The 24,707-nt window shown below is 39.5% G+C and overlaps 2 protein-coding genes across 2 annotated transcripts in view; one reads left to right on the top strand and one right to left on the bottom strand.

Moving 5' to 3' along the window:
• si:ch211-285f17.1 (sickle tail protein homolog) overlaps positions 1–5,927 on the bottom strand; it is a 78,194-nt gene extending 72,267 nt beyond the window's left edge. Inside the window, exon 1 of the mRNA XM_058402809.1 lies at positions 5,775–5,927. The gene's annotated coding sequence lies outside the window, so the exon portion shown is untranslated. The remainder of the gene's footprint in view (positions 1–5,774) is intronic.
• Positions 5,928–20,193: 14,266 nt separating this feature from the next.
• LOC131361545 (OTU domain-containing protein 1) lies at positions 20,194–22,988 on the top strand. Its single transcript, XM_058402735.1, has one exon. It carries the CDS (start codon positions 20,428–20,430, stop codon positions 21,715–21,717), a length of 1,290 nt encoding a protein of 429 aa, XP_058258718.1. The 5' UTR covers positions 20,194–20,427; the 3' UTR covers positions 21,718–22,988.
• The last annotated feature ends 1,719 nt before the right edge of the window (positions 22,989–24,707 follow it).

Below are 24,707 nucleotides of genomic sequence, written 5' to 3'. Positions count from 1 at the left end.
GGCATGGGTGAGCATCTGCTGTGGATAGAGAAAAGTCAGGTAGAACTGGTGTGTGAAGATCATGACAGACACATCATATGCACACACAAATACACATGCTCAAACATGGACAGAGTGTTCATGGATTCTGACCCCGAGCCATGTTTGTGTCTATGACATGTTTCAGTCCTTGCCTGATTGATCTGGAATGAACTGCATATTACTGATCATTGAGGGCTTGATGAACTAGGGTTTTAATCAGAATTCATTCCAGTATAGCCTTCTGATTCTAACTGTTGTTGAGCTGTTTGCATCTATACTTCTATATTATATCATTTATTTTTTGTTACCTAAATAAATTTTCATATTTCATATTCTCATGTAAATCTTGTTGATCTCTAAACCCAGGTATCTTCAATATGTAGCAAAACAAAGAATTGACCATACACAGTCACTTGTATAAAACATTAGCTAAGGTTCACTGGCTAAAAGTTTATTAATATTATGGCACCATTAAATAATTGGCATATCAGTCCATGGTAGGTTCAAGTCAATGCTTGACATCACAGAGAAAAGTCACTAAAACCTTGTTTTAAACAGAAAATATGACTTTTGCTCTGTTAGAAAATTTGAGCCACAAACCAACATCAGCCAGTCACTCCAAGTGGAGTTAACCATTTAGTAATTCTCGGTCAGAATCATACTATCATACCACCTTATGAACTTGTCCAGAAATGTTTCTTTATCATAGTGAGAGAGAATAGTAAGGCAATTAATGACATATTCACAAGACAGTGGAACATACTTCAGTTCAGTCATCTCTAGAACTCGTTCAAGCTTTTATTGCTTTATTATCACACTGGCACCCTCTGGTGTTAGGAAAGAAACATTAACCACTAACTGTTTTAGTACAGCTCTGCCACCCTTTTAAGTCTACATAGATCATATATGACCTATTAAGCAATTCTGTTAACTCAGGTAAAGTTACATTGCAGAGCTATCTGAACAGCTAGTATATTCATTTGACCTTTTAAGTAATTGGAATGTGGACTGAGAGAGAGAGAGAGAGCATGCCTTAAAGCTGCTGTTTTAAAGGGAACAATTTGAGTGTGACTTCATCTGCTGCAGGCCACATCACAAAGTGCCAGTGTCAACAGCATCAGAGCATGCAAGTGATGTAATACAGACTACAGCCACACACTTTCTGTCATGTATATTTCTATTCCAAATTACTTCTTTTTATTATCAAATGACTATTGACAATGTGATTTAGCACACACTGAATCCTACGTCAATTCCTATCAGAGCAAACTAGTGTGTTAGAATGTGAAATGCTTTCTAAGATGAAGGTCAACCTCTAACCTGAAGATTACATAATATCCATTACTATTTGCTTTGTTACTACTGCAGCATCATATGATTGAAGTGGTGATATTTGATTTATGTTGTTACAGAACTTTCTGAAGAAGTGAACTGTTTAATTGAATAGTTTGTATCTAACTCCCAAGGGTTGTCGATGGATTCAGGTATTACACATGTTCACTGTAGGTCCTGAATAATTCATAGTAGTTACTGGAATGAAATGATCAAAAATAAATACCAGATTAAGCTGGGAAGACAAGCAGTTGAATACTATTTAACAAATATATTAAATACAAATTTAATTAAAATATCAGCCAAATGAGTGTGTATTATAATTATTCTTCTTCTTATTATTATTATTATTATTCAGCTTGAATGAATGAAAGAAGGAAGGAAGGAAATATCTGCTATATAAAAATAAGTTTCCAAGAGAGTTTAGAGTGAATTGTTGAGCTTTCCTGTCAGGAAAAAGACAGGAGGGAAGCTAGTTTAAATATTTGAGCAATGTATGAGGAACAGATCAAGAACATGATATCTGGCAAGTGGTGTTCCCATTGTTTGTGTTTCCTCAAGCTTTTTCTGCTTCCTGCTATTGAGGGCTGAATGCTGAAAAACCAGACTGAAATAGCCTTGAAAGTTGTTAGCAGAGTATGTAAGGACTCACAGAAAGCACATTTTGTCCTTTGTAACAGCCATTTCAGCAAAATTCCTGTGCAAAATATTGCCCTCATTTGTTTTATTATTTAGTAAATTTGTGTGTAAATATTTTCTCATAGTCACAAAGCCAAGGCTAACAATAAGGCTTATCCAGGGGGGCACCCTGGAGGTCAGAGAGGTTCACCAACCTTAGCAAGACATCTACCGAGAAGCCTGCAGAAACTCTGGTTATAGAAGACTCTATTGTATGACATATATATACATATACATATATATACATGATAGTTAAAGATAACTAAGGGCGATACTGTAGAGGTGTTTAAATAAACAATGCAGATGTCTAAATTTATAACATGCTCTGGCCCCATCCCAATGTGTTGTAGTGATGTATTTTATAGCAAGTCACTGAACTGCTTGATGTCCAAATGGTGCATTAAAAACAATACTGGCTTTATAAATAATTAGGACTGCATTTTAAATCAGATCTGTTAGGAAGGGCCCAAATCCATCACACGCAGGAAGGTGCTGCCCTCATTTCCTGTAGCATAGCTCATAGTATTAGCGTAGCCAAAAGACCATTCAAAACCATTAGTACAGCAACATTTAGCAGCAATTAGCAACATTTTCTTCACCATAAAGTCTCTGACATGTCATTTACTTAATTCAGTTAATTAATTTCTATGTTAAAAATGGCATTAAAGCAACACACTTCAATTTTTACTCTTTTCTTTCTTCAAATGTAGGACAGTCGTAAAAAGCATTTCACTACATGTCCTACTGTGTATGATTTTGTATGTGATGAATAAAATTTGAATTTGAATACCACTCTAGGAGTTATGTATTTATAGTGAATAGCAGCATGGCTCTAATTATCGTAGCTGTGACAATATAGTAGTATAATTATATCCAGTATAACTGCACTCATGCATGTGTAATATAGCTTAATCAGACACTTGCTAAGTAACTTCTGCTTATTTAATCTGAAGTTCATAAAGTACTTCTGTTAGGTCCTCAGGCACCTTGAATTAAGTTTTATTATTATTATTATTAAATAGTAACTTGGAATAACTGTGCACATCTAATGACAATAAGATGACCTATTCTAAAAAATAACATATATACTTTAAAGTTACTTTTACACACAGCAGCAGTTGTTCACCTGTCAATGACATATTAAGAAATACTAATTGCAGAATATTTATAGTGTCTGCAAAAAATCTGGAACAACAGGTTTTTCATTTTAATTTTACCTACAGACTCTGTCTGAGGCATTACCTGGTAGCCCATTGGCTATGATTCTCTGCTGATTTTACACAGGTACATAGTTATGTATTTAAATTTCATGTCTGAGCATGGTATGGAAAGTCACACATCACTTGCCAGGTTGTACCTATAACACTATCTGATTTGGGCATAATTTGCCGTATTATTCTTTTTCTGTGTGAGAAAAAATAAGCTAAGAGGTATGAAAGATTTGTGTCATGTCCCTGACTCCTTGGCTATGCCTAGCAAGTATCTGGGAAAGCTAATGACCTTCTCCCTAGGACCACCCAGCCATCAAGCCAGAAGTCCTGTCCAAAGAGGGAGAGAGCAGCAGAAAATAAATCAATTAGATTCTTTCACCACAAGTAATCTAAAGACAATACGGCTATAATCAAATTCATATGCTTTTCTCTATAATCTAATTTATGTTTCTCTGTTATTAACCAGGCTGGCTAGGCAGTATTTGGTGATGACTACAATGTTGACCTGCCAGCAGTCTTGCACAAGATTTTGTTACAAAAAACTCATACTTGCATTAGACACTTGCTGATTATTCTTCTTCTTCTTCTTCTTCTTATTATTATTATTATTATTATTATTATTATTATTATTATTATTATTAGGGGCCAAGCACTGAAGGTGCTATGGTGTAATTGTTTGAATTTTTCACTATTATTATTTTTCACATTATTATACGTGAAATGGCGATCTATAGAAACTTTGGTGGATTTTTATGAAATTTTGCACATTGATAGAGGACAGTTCAAAGTATCCAGGCATGAAATTTGAGGTCAATCCATCCATTTCTGTAGTGCCACTAATGGAACAAACTTCATAGTACATTTTTGCTTATAACCCTTGAACCAAAATTTTTCAAAAACCTACTTTAGTATGAAGTACCAACTTTAGTATGTATCAGTCAATTCTGCCCAAAAGTTATTAAAATAGTTTTGCTGGGGCAAACAATGTAGGCGATGTTGTCCAATGAAAGTCCATGGCTAAGACACCAAAACAAGAAGTGAGTAAATTTGGTGTATTTAATACTAAGGGCAATATTGGCTAACCACCATGTTTCATGAAATCGCTATACCAGAAAAACAAAATTCAAATGCCTATTACTTTGGAACCAAAGCAGGTGTTTCAACCAAATTTCTTGTGCATCATCACAGTAAAAGACCCTAGCTGAGAAACATGAAACCTGTGTGTTTGCCATTTTGGTTTTTTTGAACATCTTGCTATTATTTTTTCTCAAAGGTTTTCTGTGGCAGACCATAGAAGCCCTAGATGGAAGTTGGTGGAATCTGACACCCAGTCCAATTATCAAATTGCAGTAAATTTTTCAATACATTTTGTGATTCAGATTTCCGCTGAATCCCTGGGCTATGCTTTCATCCAGTTTCCTTGTCCAGTCCAAAGAAGCCTTACTTCTACCTCTACTGTAATGTAAATTACAACTGTATACTGTTATTGTCATACATGTAAACATATATGGGAAATAAAATTATTCTGATTCTGAGAAGGGGCACATGGCAATGAATGCGCACTCTTTTTTCCATTGCAGCTGGTTTGATTGCAGTCTGAAATGCAGGCTAACACCTGTGTAATGTGCAGATGTAAAGTAAGTCATGTATTGTGCTGGCAGTGGTGCCAGCACAATACACCGACACAATAATATACACCTACACAATAATAACACCGACAAACCCTACACAAGGTGTTCAAGAACAAATTAATGTGGGGGAAAAAAGTGTACTACAGACCATGCTGAAGGTCCAAATAAATTTAGTGACCTTTTATACACACATGATTAAAATTTACTCCTACAAGACAAATATGAGCCTTTCTCAAACAAGCAGTTAGATACACAGTCACTAGCAAAGGTATCTGTATTTTCTATACTGTGTTATATACACTTTCATTCTATACTGTTCATGGGAAGTGTCCCAAGACCTCCAGATGCAAATACACTTGGAAAAATGGGAGGAAACATAGCAGCAGCCTTTCCCTGCTTGACTGGAAAACTGTCAGAGGTCCAAAATCACAGAGATATTTAATTCCCATTTTACAAAGCATCAGTTTAATGATGCACCATTTAATCAGTGATTAATATTAATATTAAAAAAATATATATATTACTAAAGTATATTATCAGACCAGGTAGGAGAAGTGCCACTGTGAAGCATCAGTGGGGGTCTGACTGACACAACATTGTTCATGCAAAAAATGGAAATAAATGACCAATGTAACTATAGGTTATTATGTATCATTTGAAAGTTAAAGGAACAGGATTATATATACCATGATGCAATGTCCAGTCCTACCTAGCCAAGGATCATCTTTGTACAACTCTGGTCTGCCAACAGAATCCTTCTGGTTTAGCAACTAATCAAAAAATGTATCTATCTAGTAACACTATTAACAATAAAAATGGGTTATTTGTGTGGTGTAAATATAAATGTTCTGTAACATTTTACAAGGAGAGAGCTGAACAGTGTGTAATGTATATAACTTACCATATCTGCTCTTTGTCAGCAATCCAAGAAGAAAAAAACTAACTTACAGCCAAAAAACTTTTCTCCCTGCTAGAAATTGAGTAGAGAGAGGAGTGATATTTCTCTTTCTCACTTGCTCTCTCACACATACGCTTCCTGGAAAGTCCCTTTACACAAGCTCAAATCAGCCCTCTCCCCCCACTTCAGCCTAAGCATATTATTCATGCAACATGTGTGTGTGTGTGTGTGTGTGTGTAATTCTTAATGTTTTGTACCTCTCTTGGTGCATGCCTCATCTCACATATAAAGAGGAATAAAAGAAGGTACAAAGAGAGGAACATGAGATGGATACTGCAGCCAAGTGTTTAGGATGGAGTAAAAGTAAATGAAAAGAGAGAGAGGTAAAAGAAAGCATGTGTAGAAGGAGCTCCTATGGAAGTTTCCATGATCCAAGCTGTGTATGAGTATTCTATGGACCATAGCTCTTTCTTTCTCCCATCCCTCTAAATGCAGACTGAGGGATACACAGGATCATACAAACAGACTTAAATTTAACCCTAACCCTTTCTCAACCCTAACATATTTCTTATCAATGGCGGCCGGTCAATAGAGGGCGCTTGGGCGCCGCCCCCTTAAAGTTAGCCAGCGAAGACTGCTTCTATATTTTAATAACGAAATAAAATCCTTTAGTAGTACTATTCCACTGTTAGTCATATTATTATTTATTTAAAATTAAAATGTATTTCATTCATTTGTGTGTGTGTGTGTTTAATGATTACCTTCATTACTTCATTACAGATAATAAACTCACATTGAACTCAGATTCACTGATTTATAGTAGATTTATTGCATGCTTTAATAGTTGACTTTAACAGTAACATTTTCAATATTTTATCTTAGCAGTAATGATACATTACCTGATAAAAGGCTATTTATAGTCCTGCATTTCTAACAGTTTGATTTTAAGTGTGTTTGCCTCCCCCCAATTTTTTTGCACCAGTTGACACTGTTTCTTACCCTATCCTATCCCAACCTAAGGTGCATAACTCTAGTCCTTTCTTAACAGGGTGAGAGAAGAGATTGAAGAACTATGATGTTAAGCAGCTTGTAGAACCCAGTGGGAGAGGATGTGAAGGAAGACTCGTGAGGAAGACTTGTGAGTTTAAGCAGAGCTCTGGGCTGACCTTTATTATTTAAATAATAATTAAAATCTGATTACTGATTTCTTTTTATCACTTTTGATACCACAAATGGCATCAATAAATTAAATTTCAGTAACATCCATGCACCATAAACTTGTGGGATCTATCTGGATATGAACAGATTTATTCATAAAGTATTTGTACAAGTATTTATACACGAAATGTGGTATTTATGTAAACACTATTTTTAAAAAAAACCTGATATGATTAAAAAATATATAGCTTATTCATGCTCCAGAGTGTGTGTAAATTTAGGCAAGAGAAGACTAACTAATGTAAACCTCAACTTTATTGACTTCAAATCATATACAGTAATTGGAATGGATTGCTGCATTGCTATGTATGGAATACACTATCATGGTTTTGTATTACTTTACGGCATTTAGCAGTAGAAGAGGAACCTTAGCAACAATAGCACACAGCCCTCACCAGACTTTTGTCTACAGCTGCTGCACTATGAACAGCCCTTTACTGACCTTCTTTTGCAAATCAATATGTGCAAAAAAAAAATGTGCAATTTAGTATTTTCTATATAATGAATAATACTGTACTTAAATTTGTTGGCTAGCATTTGGTGTGCCATCCTCTAGTAAACTGCACTTCTAGTCATATCTCTCAATATGTGCATTCCAAGCATGAGGGAGCATATTCACAGCCACTGTGAGTGGGCAAGAGAAACCCTAGTGGCACACCAGTGCAAATTCAATATGGCAACTAACATTTCATCATTGCCAGTCCAAACCCAGAAAAGTGTCACAGTGATGCCAAAACCTGGCCTTTTTTGGCATTTCTCACGTTTAATTATAACATGGGGTGAGGGTTCCTTCAGCTATGCTCCAAGAGCTACATGAACTCTTTGCTCCCAGAACTTTTCTCTGAGTATATTGGTGTTACAACACTGAGTTAACAAGATTGTGTTCAATTGTGATGCTGTTGTCAAAAGGTTATCAAATTCTTGAGAGATTACACATATCTGTGAAGAAGGTGGATCTGATTTGATACTCAGGGTAAGGAGGAGTTGGATGCAATAGATATAGAATCCATTTGCAGGGAGTTTTAAAAAAAAAAGAACAAAACAAACAATCCAAATTGGAAGGCAGAATCAACATCAGAAAAACAAACACAAACCCAGAAAAAACAATCCAAAAACACAAAGAACAGAATACAATCAATACACAGTGAAATGTGTATTTCCAAACAATGGAAACAATGAATGGTTCAGTATTTAGATAACTGATAATAATTTGCATTGTGTATTGGCATGAGCATGGTTTATATATACATTAACCCGGATGTGGATGGTGTAACCCGGAGAAAATAATCCAGTGAGGATGGGGAAGTGGTGCTGTTAAAATCAGTCTTTAAATTTTATGGGTCCTTACCCACTTTTCATAGGCCTGTGGCCCATGGTTTGTCTTTCACTGCTACCAGTTTAAATGATATTGTTATCTTAAGTAACACTTCAGTGGTCTAAGGAAGCAAAGATGGCTTTCTGAGACAGCCTATGTTGCATTACCCTGAGTTTAATCAACCATTTACTTTGCAAACAAACACTACTGAGTTAGGCGCTGGAGCCATATTAATGTAGGGACCACTGAAAGAACAACATCCTGTGGCTTGTTTTGGTAGTAAAATCTTCTCTAGGGAGGTCCAATATTCCACCATCAAAAAGGACTGCTTGGTTGTGAAATGACTTGACACTCTGGAAACACAAAGCTCTAGAGTGGCTGGAGAGAACTAGCCATGCAGCCTTTTTGGTTTTCTTGTGCACCATGTTCCACTGACAGCCAATGTCACTGCTGACTTCCTCCCTGGTTTTGCCAGCAAAAATTCCAAAATTGGTGGGTGAGATGCTTTACTATGCAGCCACATACACAAAGTGAACGCACACATGCACTCACATTCTCCTCTCTTATTACTACTACACTGTGTTTTGTATTTTAGTTTAGATTTACTCTATTTAATGATTAGACATTTGTTGCAGATAACTTCAGAATAATAGTAAGTAAGTAAGTTGTCTTTATTTGTCACATATACATTACTGCACAGTGAAATTCTTTCTTTGCATATTCCATCCTTGGAGGGTTGGGGTCAGAGCACAGGGTCAGCCATGATACGGCGCTCCTGGAGCATGTGTGTGTGTGTATATCCAGGGTTATGGTATGTAGTATTTTAACAGAGATCCAAAATTCATAATCACAGTTTGTTCATTGCATTTACACCGATCAGCTGGGTTTTAAAGCAGGTTAGATTTTTTTTTTCTGACCAGTCTTCATTTACAGACCATTTGATTGAAATGTGCATGAGTGGATACACAGATGTGTACAGGTACATCTCAAAATTTAGAATATAATGAAAAAGGTCAATATTTTTTGTCACTCAGTTCAGAAAGTGAAACCCATTTGCACATAGAGTGAAATATTTCAAGCCTTTATTTCTTGAAATTGTGATGATTATGGCTTACAGATAAGGAAAACCCCTCATTTCAGATGAAAGTAAGTTTTGCATTTCATTTGGAAATCAATGTCCCAGAGTCTGGAGTAAGAGTGGAGAGGCACAGAATCCATGTTGCTTGAAGTCCAGTGTGAAGTGTCCACAGTCAGTGAAGATTTGGGCTGCCATGTCATCTACTGGTGTTGGTCCACAGTCAATGCAGCCATCTACCAGGAAATCTTAGAGCACTTCATGCTTCCTTCTGCTGACAAGCTTTATGGAGATGCTGATTTCATTTTCCAGCAGGACTTGGCACCTGCCCACACTGCTAAAGGTACCATAAGCTGGTTCAATGACCATGGTGTTACTGTGCTTGACTGGCCAGCAAACTTGCCTGACCTGAACCCCATAGAGAATCTATGGGGTACTGTCAAGAGGAAGATGAGAGACACCAGACCCAACAATGCAGATGACCTGAAGGCTGCTATCAAAGCAACCTGGGCTTCCATTACACCTGAGCAGTGCTACAGGCTGATTGCCTCCATGCCACACCGCATTGATGCAGTAATTCATGCAAAAGGAGGCCCACCCAAGTATTGAGTGCATAGAAATGAACATACTTTTCAGAAGTTTGATATTTCTGTTTGAAAGATCCTTTTTTTATTGATCTTATGTAATATTCTAATTTTCTGAGACACAGAATTTTGGGTTTTCCTTATCTGTAAGCCATAATCATCACAATTTCAAGAAATAAAGGCTTGAAATATTTCACTCTGTGTGATGAATCTATATAATATATGGGTTTCACTTTCTGAACTGAGTGACGAAAAATATTGACCTTTTTCATGATATTCTAATTTTTTGAGATGTACCTGTACTTTTTTGTTGGGGGTGGTAGGAGTGTGAAATTAAAAATGAAAATGATTATACCTGTCTTTTTTGTGAATTCAGTTGTTTAATTTCTATAGGTTTTGTAACATTCTGAAAGCTCTTAATTCCACAGATACTACAAACTGGTCAGTATATTCACTAGGTTGCTACAAAAGGTACTGTAAGTATTGCATACAACAATGCAACAATAATAAAGCAATGCGTTGACATTTACTTTTGATACTTAAGTACTTTTAAAAACAAGTACTTCTGTACTTTTACTTAAGTAAAAATCTGTCTTTACAACTTTTACTTGTAATGGAGTAATGTTTGACCAGTAGTATTTGTACTTTCACTCAAGTAAGGAAGTTGTGTACTTCGTCCACCTCTGATAGAAATAAAGATAAATATAACTATAGCAGCAGATGACAGGTTGAGGTAGTGCAATAAGTAATGAACAATATAAATTATGTGTGTGTGTGCGTGTGTGTGTGTTTCTTGGTGATGGAGCTGGTGTTGCGTGACCAGGTGAAGTTCTCCGCCAGATGGACACCAAGGAATTTGGTGCTCTTGACGATCTCCACCGAGGATCCATCGATTAACAGCAGAGAATGGTCACACTGTGCTCTCCTGAAGTCAACAACCATCTCTTTGGTCTTGTCGACATTCAGGAAGAGGTTGTTGGCTCTGCACCAGGCTGTTAGATGTTGCACCTCCTCGATGTTGCATGCTGACTCGTCATTCTTGCTGATGAGACCCACCACGGTCGTGTCATCGGTGAACTTGACGATGTGGTTGGATCTGTGCATTGCTGCACAGTCATGAGTCAGCAGAGTGAACAGCAATGGACTGAGCACACAGCCCTGAGGAGCTCCAGTGCTCAGTGTGGTGGTGCTGGAGATACTATTCCCGATCCGGACTGACTGAGGTCTCCCAGTCAGGAAATCCAGGATCCAGTTGCAGAGAGAGGTGTTCAGGCCCAGCAGGCTCAGCTTCTCAATCAGCTGCTGAGGGATGATTGTGTTGAATGCTGAACTGAAATCTATGAACACCATTCGAATGTAGGAGTCCTTACAGTCCAGGTGTGTGAGGGCCAGATGGAGGGTTGTGGTGATGGCGTCGTCCGTGGAGTGGTTAGGACGATACGCAAACTGCAAGGGGTCCAGCGAGGGTGGTAGCTGTGACTTGATGTGCCTCATGATGAGCCTCTCGAAGCATTTCATCACGATTGGTGTGAGTGCAACGGGACAATAATCATTGAGGCAGGAAACCGTAGACTTCTTTGGCACAGGGATGATGGTCGTTGTCTTGAGGCACGTTGGGATGAAGGAGCTGCTCAGAGAGATGTTGAAGATGTGAGTGAAGACATCTGCTAGCTGCTCTGCACACTCCCTGAGCACTCTGCCAGGAATGTTGTCTGGTCCAGCAGACTTCCGTGGGTTAACTCTGCATAGAGTTCTCCTCACGTCAGCTGTGGTGACACTGCTGGGTCAGAGCACTGGGTCATTAGGAGGAGGGATGGTCTTCCTCGCTGTTGTGTTGTTCTGTGCCTCAAACCGAGCGTAGAAGTCATTCAGCACATCTGGAAGGGAGGCATCACTGTCACAGGCAGGTGAAGTTGTCCTGTAGTTGGTGATCGCCTGGATGCCCTGCCACATGCGCTGGGAGTCTCCGCTGTCCTGGAAGTGGCCGTGGATTCTCTGGGCGTGTGCACGCTTCGCCTCTCTGATGGCTCGGGACAGTTTGGCAATTTTGAACATTTTGTCCTGAAAGTTGATGTGTTAGAAGCAGGAAAAATGATCAAATGAAAGGATTATGAAGTGAGTTTGACAAAAGCCAAATTGTGATAGCTAGACCACTGGATCAGATGATCTCCAAAACTGCAGCTCTTGTGGGGTGTTCCCGGTCTGCAGTGGTCAGTATTTATCAAAAGTGGTCCAAGGAAGGAACAGTGGTGAACCAGCGACAGGGTCATGGGTGGCCAAGGCTCACTGATGCACGTGGGGAGCGAAGGCTGGCCTGTGTGATCCGATCCAACAGACGAGCTACTGTTGCTCAAACTGTTGAACACGTTAATGCTGGTTCTGATAAAAAGGTGTCAGAATACACAGTGCATCACAGTTTGTTGCATATGGGGCTGCATAGCTGCAGACCCGTCAGGGTGCCCATGCTAACCCCGTGTACTACTGAAAGTGCCAACAATGGGCATGTGAGCATCAGAACTGGACCATGGAGCAATGGAAGAAGGTGCCCTGGTCTGAGGAATCACGTGGATGGCCAAGTGCGTGTGTCGCTTACCTGGGGAACACATGGCACCAGGATGCACTATGGGAAGAAGGCAAGCCGGCAGAGGACCTTGGGTCCTGCCATCCATGTGGATGTTACTTTGACATGTACCACCTACCTAAGCATTGTTGCAGACCATGTACACCCTTTCATGGAAATGGTATACCCTGATGACTTCTTTCAGCAGGATAATACGCCGTGCCACAAAGCAAAAATTCCAAATTCCCCATATCTCAATCCAACTGAGCTTCTGTGGGATGTGCTGGACAAACAAATCTGATCCATGGAGGCCTCACCTTGCAACTTACAGGACTTAAAGGATCTGCTGCTAACATCTTGGTGCCAGATACCACAGCACACCTTCAGGGATCTAGTGGAGTCCATGCCTCGATGGATCAGGGCTGTTTGGGCAGCAAAAGGTGTCCATAATAACATAATATCAGGCAGGTGGTCATAATGTTATGGCTGATTAGTGTATAATCTCAGTCAGGAAGCCTAACACAGGGATAATATATACTCACAAAACAGGCATAGGTCAAAAGGTGACAAAATGCTAAACATATAAATTAATCAGGAATGAACTCCCCCGTAATCCCCACATGCTTTAAAGAGTCCATTATTGTTCCTGTCCCAAAGAAACCCCATCCTGCTTCCCTCAACAACTACTGCCCTGTAGCCCTAACCTCAGTAGTGATGAAGTGCTTTGAGCGGCTGGTCAGAGACTTCATCATCTCTTCGCTACCTGACACACTGGATCCACTACAGTTTGCTTACCACTCGAACCACTCAACAGATGATGCCATTTCCCACCTCCTTCATACATCACTCACTCACCTGGACACTAGAAAGGGGAACTATGTTAGAATGCTTTTTGTCAACTACAGTTCAGTGTTTACCACTATAATTCCCTCCACACTCACCACCAAGCTGGAGCACCTGGGACTCAGCCCATCTCTGTGTCAGTGGATCTCCTAACTGGCAGACCACAGGCAGAAAGGATGGGCAGACATGTCTCAGCCTCCCTCACCCTCAGGACTGGAGCCCCCCAGGGTTGTGTTCTGAGCCCCCTGTTGTACTCATTGTACACGTATGACTGCGTGGCCACTACCAACTCCACAATCATCATCAAGTTTGCTGACGACACTGTTGTGGTCGGACTGATCTCTGACAACAATGAGACGGCCTACCTGGAGGAGATTAGGAATCTGGAGAACTGGTGCCAGAGGAACAACCTCCTCCTTAACGTCGGCAAGACAAAGGAGCTGATAGTGGACTTCAGCACAAAGCAGGAATGGAACTACCAGACCCCCGTGATCAATGAGAGCCCAGTGGAGAGAGTGGACAGCTTCAGATACCTCTGTTCACATCATGCAGGACCTGTCACGGTCCTGTTACATCAACACCGCGGTGAAAAAGGCCGGGCAGCATCTCAGTGCTTTCGCTCCCTGAAGGCCAATACAGAGAGACTGAGGAGAAGCTTCTTCCCGCAGGCTATACAGACTCTCAACCAGAACTCCACATAGGACTCAACTGATTGGACTTGCTATGTTTCCTTCACACATGTGTTGGAACACACCAAACACACCAAAAACAACCACTCTGAACATTTGCACACTGCACAGTACAAAACAGTACAGTGAAGTACATAAAACATATATACATATATAACACATTTCTGGTTCTGTCTACATATAAAGAGGACTACAGTGCACAACTGCACTTTAAAGATGGACAATACCGCTGCTGCTCATCATTTCATTTCACTCCATGACCACCCTGTACTGCTGCTGTCTGCACATTGCACACTTCACACACTTTATACAGTTTATTTATACAGATCCATTTTCTTACATTTTTATATATTTCTACAGATTTCCACTTATATTTCCATTTATTCTTTATTTTATTTATATTTTATTTTATTTTATTTTATTTTATTTTATTTATTTTTATAAAACTGCAAATTTTATATTTTATATTTTTTATTCTTCCTTTGGCATTCTACCTCCTTATTTCCTTTTCCTTTTCAAGGTCACAAACAGTCGTGTAAGCATTTCACTGCATATCATACTGTGTACGATTGTGTATGTGACAAATAAAAATTTGAATTTGAAACTCCCAGGTGAGAACAATGACAAAAAACTAAATACAAAAATAACTAATAATACTAAATGCAAATAATTTATTTTGGAGCAACATCACAAACTTTGCAAAAATATCATAATGACAATTTTATGATATAGCAACCACACATCTGGCTCTCGTACATTTATTCAATTTGATTACAACTTTTTATTTCAGATCAGTATCAATTATTAATAATTACAATTATTTAAAGTACATTAACTGTTAAAGTACATTGACTGTTATTGAGCTACAGCCGTTTTTAAAGGCCACTTTTAGCCTCTTTTTATCATCATAATATATGGTAAAGCTCTTTCTTGTGAAGTTATATTTTTTGCATTTTTATAGTTGTACTCTGTAGCCTAGCATTCAATAAATTCTGCAGAAAAAATAGGTGTGCTGTGTGGGACAAGAAAATGGATGGATATACTGTATATAGTGGAAATTACAATGAACTTAAGAATATAATACTTATTTTCTTTGTTTAAGGGGACATTAGTAAGACCCCCAAAAAAACTTTGTTTATGCACAAAGAAAAACTGGGATACAGATCTTCCAATATAAATCTTTCACCAGTCTATTCCAAACTAAAACTAAACTATACAATTTGGACTGTAAACATTATCATATCTATATCTCCACTAAAGACGCAAAATGCAAAAAGAATAGTAATTCCATTTGAATTTTGGCATGCTCCATGCACAATGCTGAGGAAATTGAACAGCAAATGGGAAAATTACTATTGCTATTTCAGTATGACAGGGTCATATATCGTAGGATATGAGAGATGCAATTGCAAATGGTCTTTGCTCTTCCATTTGTAATTTTTCGGACATTGTATGTTCATGTATATGAAAATACAAAAAATAATACATGATTTGCATTTTCTTTTGAATTATGTCATAATTTATGCATGCACAAATAGAAAATGCAATTACAAATACAATTTACTCACAATTTAATCTTTTAAAGGCTACTTCCAGCATGATAATATACCATGTCACAAAGCAAAAGTCATCTCAAACTGGTATCATGAACATTACATTGAGGTCAGTGTTCTTCACTGGTCTTTTCAGTCACCAGATCTGAATCCAGTTGAAACCTCTTTTGGATGTGGCAGAATGGGAGATCCTGAATGTGAAAAATCTCCAGTAATTGCATGATACAATCATGTCAACATGAACCTAATCTGAATCAACATCTTTTTGAATCCTTTCCACAAAGAACAGGCACTACCTCTTATTATATTTGCCTACTTCTGTATTTCTGTACATCTGTAGTTTCATAGCAGTGACCAAGTTCATGATTTACTGTTTGTAGTGAGGACATCACATTACTAACTGGTGCCCTGAATCAATGTTGGAATATAGAAAATAGATTTTTCTCTGTACATTGTAGGTAGACCTACACTGTCTGCGTTTGAATTTCCCCGTGTTTGCTGAATTGATTTAATTTAATTCAGATTATTTGCTTTAAAACAAGATCTTGGTGCCCATGGACTAGTGGACTTGAACATCCTCAACCGTGTTCTAGAACTAGGCGTGAAAATCGTATAGTTTTGGCGTTTTCTCGCGTGTATGGGACAAAACGTAGTAGTGTGACCCTTTTGAGGTTCCACGTGTGTTTACTCTGGCAGAGCGCGTGCGGTGACGGAATGTGCACTTTGTACAAACACGCGAGGTTCGGCTCGTAGTAAAGAGCTGACTGTTAATGAACAGAAAAATGCTGCTCTTCTTTCACGAAGGATTTTATATGGATTTTTTCTGCGCCTTTTTGTCTTTCTTCATCTATAACTTTAATTTATCTATTTAAATGTCTCTCTTTCTTTCTTTCTTTCTTTCTTTCTTTCAAATTTGTAAATCGTTAAAAACGTTTTTGTTGAAACAGTTCTGCAGATAAATCTGACACACAGTTAGAACATTTTTGACTTTCATATCTTTGGCTCAGACGAGATTTCTTGCAATCTGACTCATATGATTCATAGCCTCACAGTAATACCAAAAATATTACGAAATGCACTGGTTTTGTTTGTTTGCTTGGTTTTTGGTAACTCCATACTCATATTGTTGTACCATCCTAAAAACTGGGCATAACACAACGTCTGTTTTCCAAAACCAACAAGCAGATAGCCTACAGTATATACTTAATTTCGCCTTTTTGACAGCTGTCTCTGTCTTCTGTATATGTGTATGTTATGTGTTGGATGCCTATGAGTGCATAGGCCAGCAGACCTATGACATCAGAGACCAGATGAATGAATGGTTGAAAATAGCATGAGTGTTCTGAACTTCACATGGCAGCTGTGTGACATCAGTCGACTCAAATTAAGCATGCTACATTGCTGGCCAGGATTTCGTTTCAATCCTTGGCAACAAGAGTAATACCAGAAATTTAACTTCTAGAGGGTTCATTCCTAATAATAATGAATGATTTGTGAAGATATATATTAAATATTTTATTATAACTTTTCATGTGACAACACTGAAGTAATGGAAGTGGAAATGTCCAAATTGGGCCCAAAGTGTCAATATTTTTTGTGGCCACCATTATTTTCCAGCACTGCCTTAACCCTCTTGGACATGGAGTTCACCAGAGCTTCACAGGTTGCCACTGGAGTCCTCTTCCACCCCTCCATGATGACATCACAGAGCTGGTGGATGTTAGAGACCTTGCACTCCCCCACCTTAGGGTTTAGGTCTGGAGACATGCTTGGCCAGTCCATCACCTTTACCCTCAGCTTCTTTAGCAAGGCAGTGGTCGTCTTGGAGGTGTGTTTGGGGTCGTTATTATGTTGGAATACTACCCTGCGGCCCAGTCTCCGAAGGGAGGGGATTGTGCTCTACTTCAGTATGTCACAGTACATGTTGGCATTCATGGTTCCCTCAGTGAACTGTAGCTCCCCAGTGCCAGCAGCACTCATGCAGGCCCAGACCATGACACTCTCATCACCATGCTTGACTGTAGGCAAGACACACTTTTCTTTGTACTCTTCACCTGGTTGCCGCCACACACGCTTGACACCATCTGAACCAAATAAGTTTATCTTGGTCTCATCGGACCACAGGACATGGATCCAGTAATCCATGTCCTTAGTCTGCTTATCTTCAGCAAACTGTATGCAGGCTTTCTTGTGCATCATCTTTAGTAGAGGCTTCTTTCTGGGACGAATGCCATGCAGACCAATCTGATGCAGTGTGCGGAGTATGGTCTGAGCACTGACAGGCTGACCCCCCACCCCTTCAACCTCTGCAGCAATGCTGGCAGCACTCATATGTCTATTTCCCAAAGACAACCTCCGGATATGACGCTGAGCACATGCACTCAACTTCTTTGGTGGATCATGGCAAGGCCTGTTCTGAGTGGAACCTTTCCTGTAAAACCACTGTATGGTCTTGCCCACCGTGCTGCAGTTCAGTTTCAGGGTCTTGGCAATCTTCTTATAGCCTAGGCCATCTTTATGTAGAGCAACAATACTTTTTTTCAGATCCTCAGAGAGTTCTTTGCCATGAGGTGTCATGTTGAACTTCCAGTGACCAGTATGAGAGAGTGTGAGAGCGATAACACTAAATTTAACACACCTGATCCCCATTCACACGAGACCTTGTAACACTAACGAGTCACATGACACTGGGGAGGGTAAATGGCTAATTGGGCCCAATTTGGACATTTCCACTTAGGGGTGTACTCACTTTTGTTTTTTATATATATATATATATATATATATATATATATATATATATATATATATATATATATATATATATATATATACACACTATATTGCCAAAAGTATTCGCTCACCCATCCAAATAATCAGAATCAGGTGTTCCAATCACTTCCTTGGCCACAGGTGTATAAAATCAAGCACCTAGGCATGCAGACTGTTTTTACAAACATTTGTGAAAGAATGGGTCGCTCTCAGGAGCTCAGTGAATTCCAGCGTGGAACTGTGATAGGATGCCACCTGTGCAACAAATCCAGTCGTGAAATTTCCTCGCTCCTAAATATTCCACAGTCAACTGTCAGCTGTATTATAAGAACGTGGAAGTGTTTGGGAACGACAGAAACTCAGCCACGAAGTGGTAGGCCACGTAAACTGACGGAGCAGGGTCAGCGGATGCTGAGGCGCATAGTGCGAAGAGGTCGCCAACTTTCTGCAGAGTCAATCGCTACAGACCTCCAAACTTCATGTGGCCTTCAGATTAGCTCAAGAACAGTGCGCAGAGAGCTTCATGGAATGGGTTTCCATGGCCGAGCAGCTGCATTCAAGCCATACATCACCAAGTGCAATGCAAAGCGTCGGATGCAGTGGTGTAAAGCACGCCGCCACTGGACTCTAGAGCAGTGGAGACGCGTTCTCTGGAGTGACGAATCGCGCTTCTCCATCTGGCAATCTGATGGACGAGTCTGGGTGTGGCGGTTGCCAGGAGAACGGTACTTGTCTGACTGCATTGTGCCAAGTGTAAAGTTTGGTGGAGGGGGGATTATGGTGTGGGGTTGTTTTTCAGGAGCTGGGCTTGGCCCCTTAGTTCCAGTGAAAGGAACTCTGAATTTTTCAGCATACCAAGACATTTTGGACAATTCCATGCTCCCAACTTTGTGGGAACAGTTTGGAGCTGGCCCCTTCCTCTTCCAACATGACTGTGCACCAGTGCACAAAGCAAGGTCCATAAAGACATGGATGACAGAGTCTGGTGTGGATGAACTTGACTGGCCTGCACAGAGTCCTGACCTCAACCCCATAGAACACCTTTGGGATGAATTAGAGCGGAGACTGAGAGCCAGGCCTTCTCGTCCAACATCAGTGTGTGACCTCACAAATGCGCTTCTGGAAGAATGGTCAAAAATTCCCATAAACACACTCCTAAACCTTGTGGACAGCCTTCCCAGAAGAGTTGAAGCTGTTATAGCTGCAAAGGGTGGACCGACGTCATATTGAACCCTATGGATTAGGAATGGGATGTCACTTAAGTTCATATGCGAGTCAAGGCAGGTCTTTTACTAGGCAGGCGAATACTTTTGGCAATATAGTGTATATATATGATTCGCCTATTTGATGGCCATCACACCCATGTGTGGGCTTTTCTCAGACTGTTACCACAAGTTGACAAGTTGGAACTACACAATTGATCTCAATAATGCTTTTGTGGCTGAATGGTGGCTAAATCTGTTGATCCTTACCAAATAAATAGTTTATTGTCAATTTAATATATATAAGGAAGCTTGCAAATTCAATATAATATATATGAAAGCAATACACTTTAAACTGACAATGCATTAAATGAGTTTATCTCACAGGTAAAGACTAAAAAAAAGAGCCAGAAATGTAAATTCACCTACTTATGCTAAATGCGCCTAAAACAGACTAAAATTGAAGTGCACTGTTCCTGATTCTGAGGTAAATAACTGCAAACTGGAAATGCAGCTGACCGGTGACACAGCTCCAGCGGTATGTGCATTAAGTGTCTCCTCTCCTTACGGCACTGGTTGTATTTAGAAACGTTTACAGCCCATTGGCGCTCCACAGTCACTGGCCAGTTTAGGCCGGCTGCTGCGTAGCTCTCCGGAGTGGAGGAGCACGGTTTCTTTCACTTCTAAATTTAGCAGTCACTGACGCGAGAAATGGCTCAACGATGACGGCGGGAAGAGTAAGGACCCGGAAATGCGCCCACAACCATGCTACCGTGAATAACGGAAAGTATTTTTAGCACATGTTATCATCTTGCGTTAACGCGTAGTATAAAGGGAAGACGCGCAAAATGCAGTTGTACAGCAGCGCGCTAACACACTACCCGGGCTCGTCGCGAAAATTCCGAGTGACTATTACTGCGAGTTCCGGCAACACAGAGTTCGAATCCAGTTATAACGCCGTTAAGGAAACCAACGCAGGAGATTCAGGCGGGGAGAACTGTACAGACACCAACATGCCCGCGTTTTCGTGCTACGAGGCCTCACTGAGGCCCGTCTTCTACACATCCAAAGCGGAGATTGTCATTACAAGGCCGAATGGCGTGGAGAAGTGTGTCCCTGTTCAGATCACGAAGGATCTGCATAAAACCGTAGATGTTGTAGATGTGTATAGAACGCCGTGTACAGAGAACATCGATCAATCAGTTGGCGATTTGAATAGTGACCTTGCTGAGCGTAGAAGAAGCAGCCTGGACATTTCTGAGGATAACAATGACATAACTGAGAGCAACTCACTCAATTTTCATAGCTTGTTAAGAAGAAATGATGGTAGACTGCAAAATGAAGAACTAGTGGTGTATGCCCCTGAAGACATTGGAACTACAAAAGGTTTTTCACAAAGCATTCCGTTCACTTGCAAATGGGAAAACTCATCTGAAATATTTCAAAGCCAAAGTAACCTGAAATGTCAGCAGAAGGAGGATGACGAAATGTTAGATGACCCAGTGTTGCAGCTACATGTACTCCGGGAGCATGCAAGCAGGAGTGAGCTCAATGAGAAGGTTAGCCAGTACCTGGCTGAGGTGGAGAAACAGAACAAATACCTCCAAGAGAGCAAGAAGTATCGTTTTCACATCATCCCAGATGGAAACTGTCTCTATCGGGCAGTGTCAAAAGCAGTATATGGTGAGCAGTCAATGCACAGTGAGCTACGAGAGCACACAGTACATCACATTGCTGACTATCTGAATGAGTTCATTCCTATTATAGAAGGTGATGTGGGTGAATTTCTAATTAATGCATCACAGGATGGTGCCTGGGCTGGCTACCCAGAGTTACTGGCCATGAGTCAAATGCTGAATGTAAACATCTACCTGACTACAGGAGGCAGTCTAACAAGTCCCACTGTCTCCACTATGATACACTATCTGGGTCAGGAGGACTTGACAAAACCAGCTATTTGGTTGAGTTGGCTAAGTAATGGTCACTATGATGTGCTGCTGGACTGCAGTCTGCCCAACCCAGAGTATGATGACTGGTGCCTGCGGACACAGGTTCAGCGCCAACACGATGAAGAACTAGCCAAGTCCATGGCGGCTACTCTGTCCAAAATGTACATTGAGAAAATTAACCTTAAGTAATCTTTTTAGTTGCTGGAATTTGTATTTTGTACAACACATTTCTGGAGCTGTGGTGTTTTGATTTTTCAAAACTGATGGCTTAAATGACCTAAATCTTTAGAAAATATGTAAGTGTATGTATGTATGTATATATATATACATATATATACTGTGTTCTTTTTGAAAACGGCTCTGCAGGGTATATTTCCATATCTTTCCACAAGTGCCATGGCACCATTTTTGTAAACCAAAGTTTGTTTATGAGGTTATCAGAAATGTTGGTCACATTTCAAACAATATACAATCTGACTTGTTACATTGATTGATTCGATTTAAGAATTACTTTACAATTCGATTAAATTAAATAGAATTTTATAAAAAAAACTCTGCATGATCAGAGACTCTTAAGAGACCATCCAAATTGCAATTTTATCAGGCACCCTTTACTGTGGAATACTGTACTGCTATCTTATCCTCATGCTGTATTTTTATAGATTAGTGGGTTACACTTTATCAAGTGTTTTTTATTTCTTTATTTATTGTAGTTTGGTGTATTTTTATATTGTATGTTGCATTTAAGTGCAGTGCACATTTGGAGTGTAATATGCAGAGCAAGTGCATGAATATTGTCATTGTGTACATACCTTTAAATAAATACTTTTTTGCATATTTTCTTACTATTATTTCTTTTGCAAAAAGGGTGTAATAAACTATATGTAAAACATATTGCATTTTCTGTAACCTATCATTTCTGTAGCTGTTAAAATTTGGTTTATAATGGCAATTTTGTCTGAAATAAAGTATATATTTTCTAATCAATTGTTACTTTTTTTTCTTTTTCTTTTTTTTTTTTAAATTGTTAACCAGTTTTTTAGGAGCGGATGGTGGTGGTGTTTGTGTTAGAGAAATATGGTGGGTGTGTGTTCATGCTGGCAAAAGCCCCAGGCCTAATTTCAGGTGGAACCTGGAATTGCAGTTCAAAGGCCCAGATGTACTTCTTATGGATATTCCAGTTTGAGAGTCCAAGGTTAGGTTTTGGGTACGAGGAGTTGGAATTAGTGGTGACCATCCTGTCACCTGGTACAGGTGATCACTGATGACTGTATGTATTTTTTTTGTTTTTTGTCTTACCATATGTAAACAACTTTTAGGATATTTTCTTGACTATAAAATGGTTCTAGGTGCTTGGTATATAACCTGTAAAACCATCTTAACTGTAATGACCTTATATATGTTTTGGGGTAGTGTTTTATGTAATAAGGCCTGGATTTCTGCAGATTTAAAAAAATAAATTAGTGCTCAACTCCACTGTCCTGTCTTCTGGTAGTGTGCTCTTCTTCATATTTTACCATATTGATTGGATTATGATGACGAATAAGAACTGTAATAAGCTCTTTAAAATAAATAAAGTCTTTCTCAGAGTACCTTCACATTCTATGTACATCACATACAAATCTAGCATAGAAGAGGAACTTTCAGAGAGTTAATTTGGCATTAAGTTAAAATTGATTATGTAACTACAGAACTAAATGTTACTCAGGGAGTCTGAGAGTTTGTCATTGCAAGTTTGTATATAACAGAGGCATGTCACACTGTGGGGTTTATTTCCAAGGACAGAACAGTTACCAAAGATTCTGTCCTTGGAAATAAACCCCACGGTGTGACAGTGGGTTGTAACCAGGGCCGGACTGGGACACAATTACACAGCATGAACATCAAAATAAAACATTTACATTTTACATGAGTCTGCACAGAGCATTATACCAAGCATTTATGCCAGAAGTCCAAAGCTGCTATTTCCTCTCTACTTCTCACTCATAAATGTACTCTAACTGCAGAAGAGAGGTTAAACAAAACTTTCAGCTTTGAAGGTCAGTAGATTGTGCAAGACTTCGCTGCTCTTAGCAACTTTATCAGTGATGTTGTCAATGTCAAATCCAACAAGTATCTCCCTCTCAGTAGACATTAACATGAAAGCCTCAAGGTACTCCTGATTAATTGAGGTCCTAAGTCACAAGCTTCAATGTGGAGAAGCTTCTTTCACAAGCTACTTGTGTCACAGACAATGTCAGCAAAAATGTGTAGCCCAGTTCAGTGACATGATAGGCATCAGTGAGAAGGTTGTGTTTAGACAGCAGGATATGGCAACATATTGCACAGTTTTTGCAAGTTGAACAAACTCTGTTCATCAACTCCAAGCCCTCTTCAGCACTTGAAAGGTTGGCATCTTCTCCTGAGAGCTCCTTCACTGTCTTTACACTATAGCTGTCCAAAGTTGACATCTTCAGCCTATCCCAGTGTGCTGCAAAGTTTGTCAGCTCTGCCTGCAATGTCTCCACTGTGGCACAATCATCAAAATTGATCAAACATTTGCTAAGCTCCACTAGAAATGATTTTGGGAGCCCTTTCTTGTATTTCAGCAAAATTGTTAGGATCCATGCAAGCAAAATCTGAACACAGAGCTGCACTTGCTGTGTATCGGTGGTAGATACTATCTTGGACAGTGTCCATGATGACATTGTGGACTTGGACTCTGTATTCTTTCAGAGAATCTGAAAGTGGCTCAACTTCTGCCATCTCACCTGGCATTTTCCTTTGCTTTTTTTCTGGGAGTTTTATGGGACTCGCATATGAATGTGGCGGTGTCATTTAGCAGGAAGAAAAGTGATGCACTTGACACTACAATTCCAGTTGTGTCTGCCAACACAAGATTAAGTATATGTGAATAACAACAAACATGGACTTGTGCTGGTGCCTCTTGTGTGAGAAGTGTAGAAAATCCCTTGTACTGGCCATACATGTTTGCAACCCCATCTGTTGAGTTGCTAATGCATTGTCAATGTATATTCTCCAGAAGAAGACTCACGTTCAATGTCTCCAATTAGTTTCTCATTGATGATCGGTCACATATCTTAGTACAATGGCACAATGATTCTTAGCGGTCAAATCTTGTGTTGTATCCATTTGTACTGAATACATTTCAGCTACCTTAACTTCTTTAGCAATTCTTT

This window comes from Hemibagrus wyckioides, linkage group LG01, assembly GCF_019097595.1.
Source record: "Hemibagrus wyckioides isolate EC202008001 linkage group LG01, SWU_Hwy_1.0, whole genome shotgun sequence".
Lineage (NCBI taxonomy): Eukaryota > Metazoa > Chordata > Actinopteri > Siluriformes > Bagridae > Hemibagrus > Hemibagrus wyckioides.
Note: the sequence above shows the minus strand (reverse complement) of the source record. Positions and strands in the feature narration are given on the sequence as shown.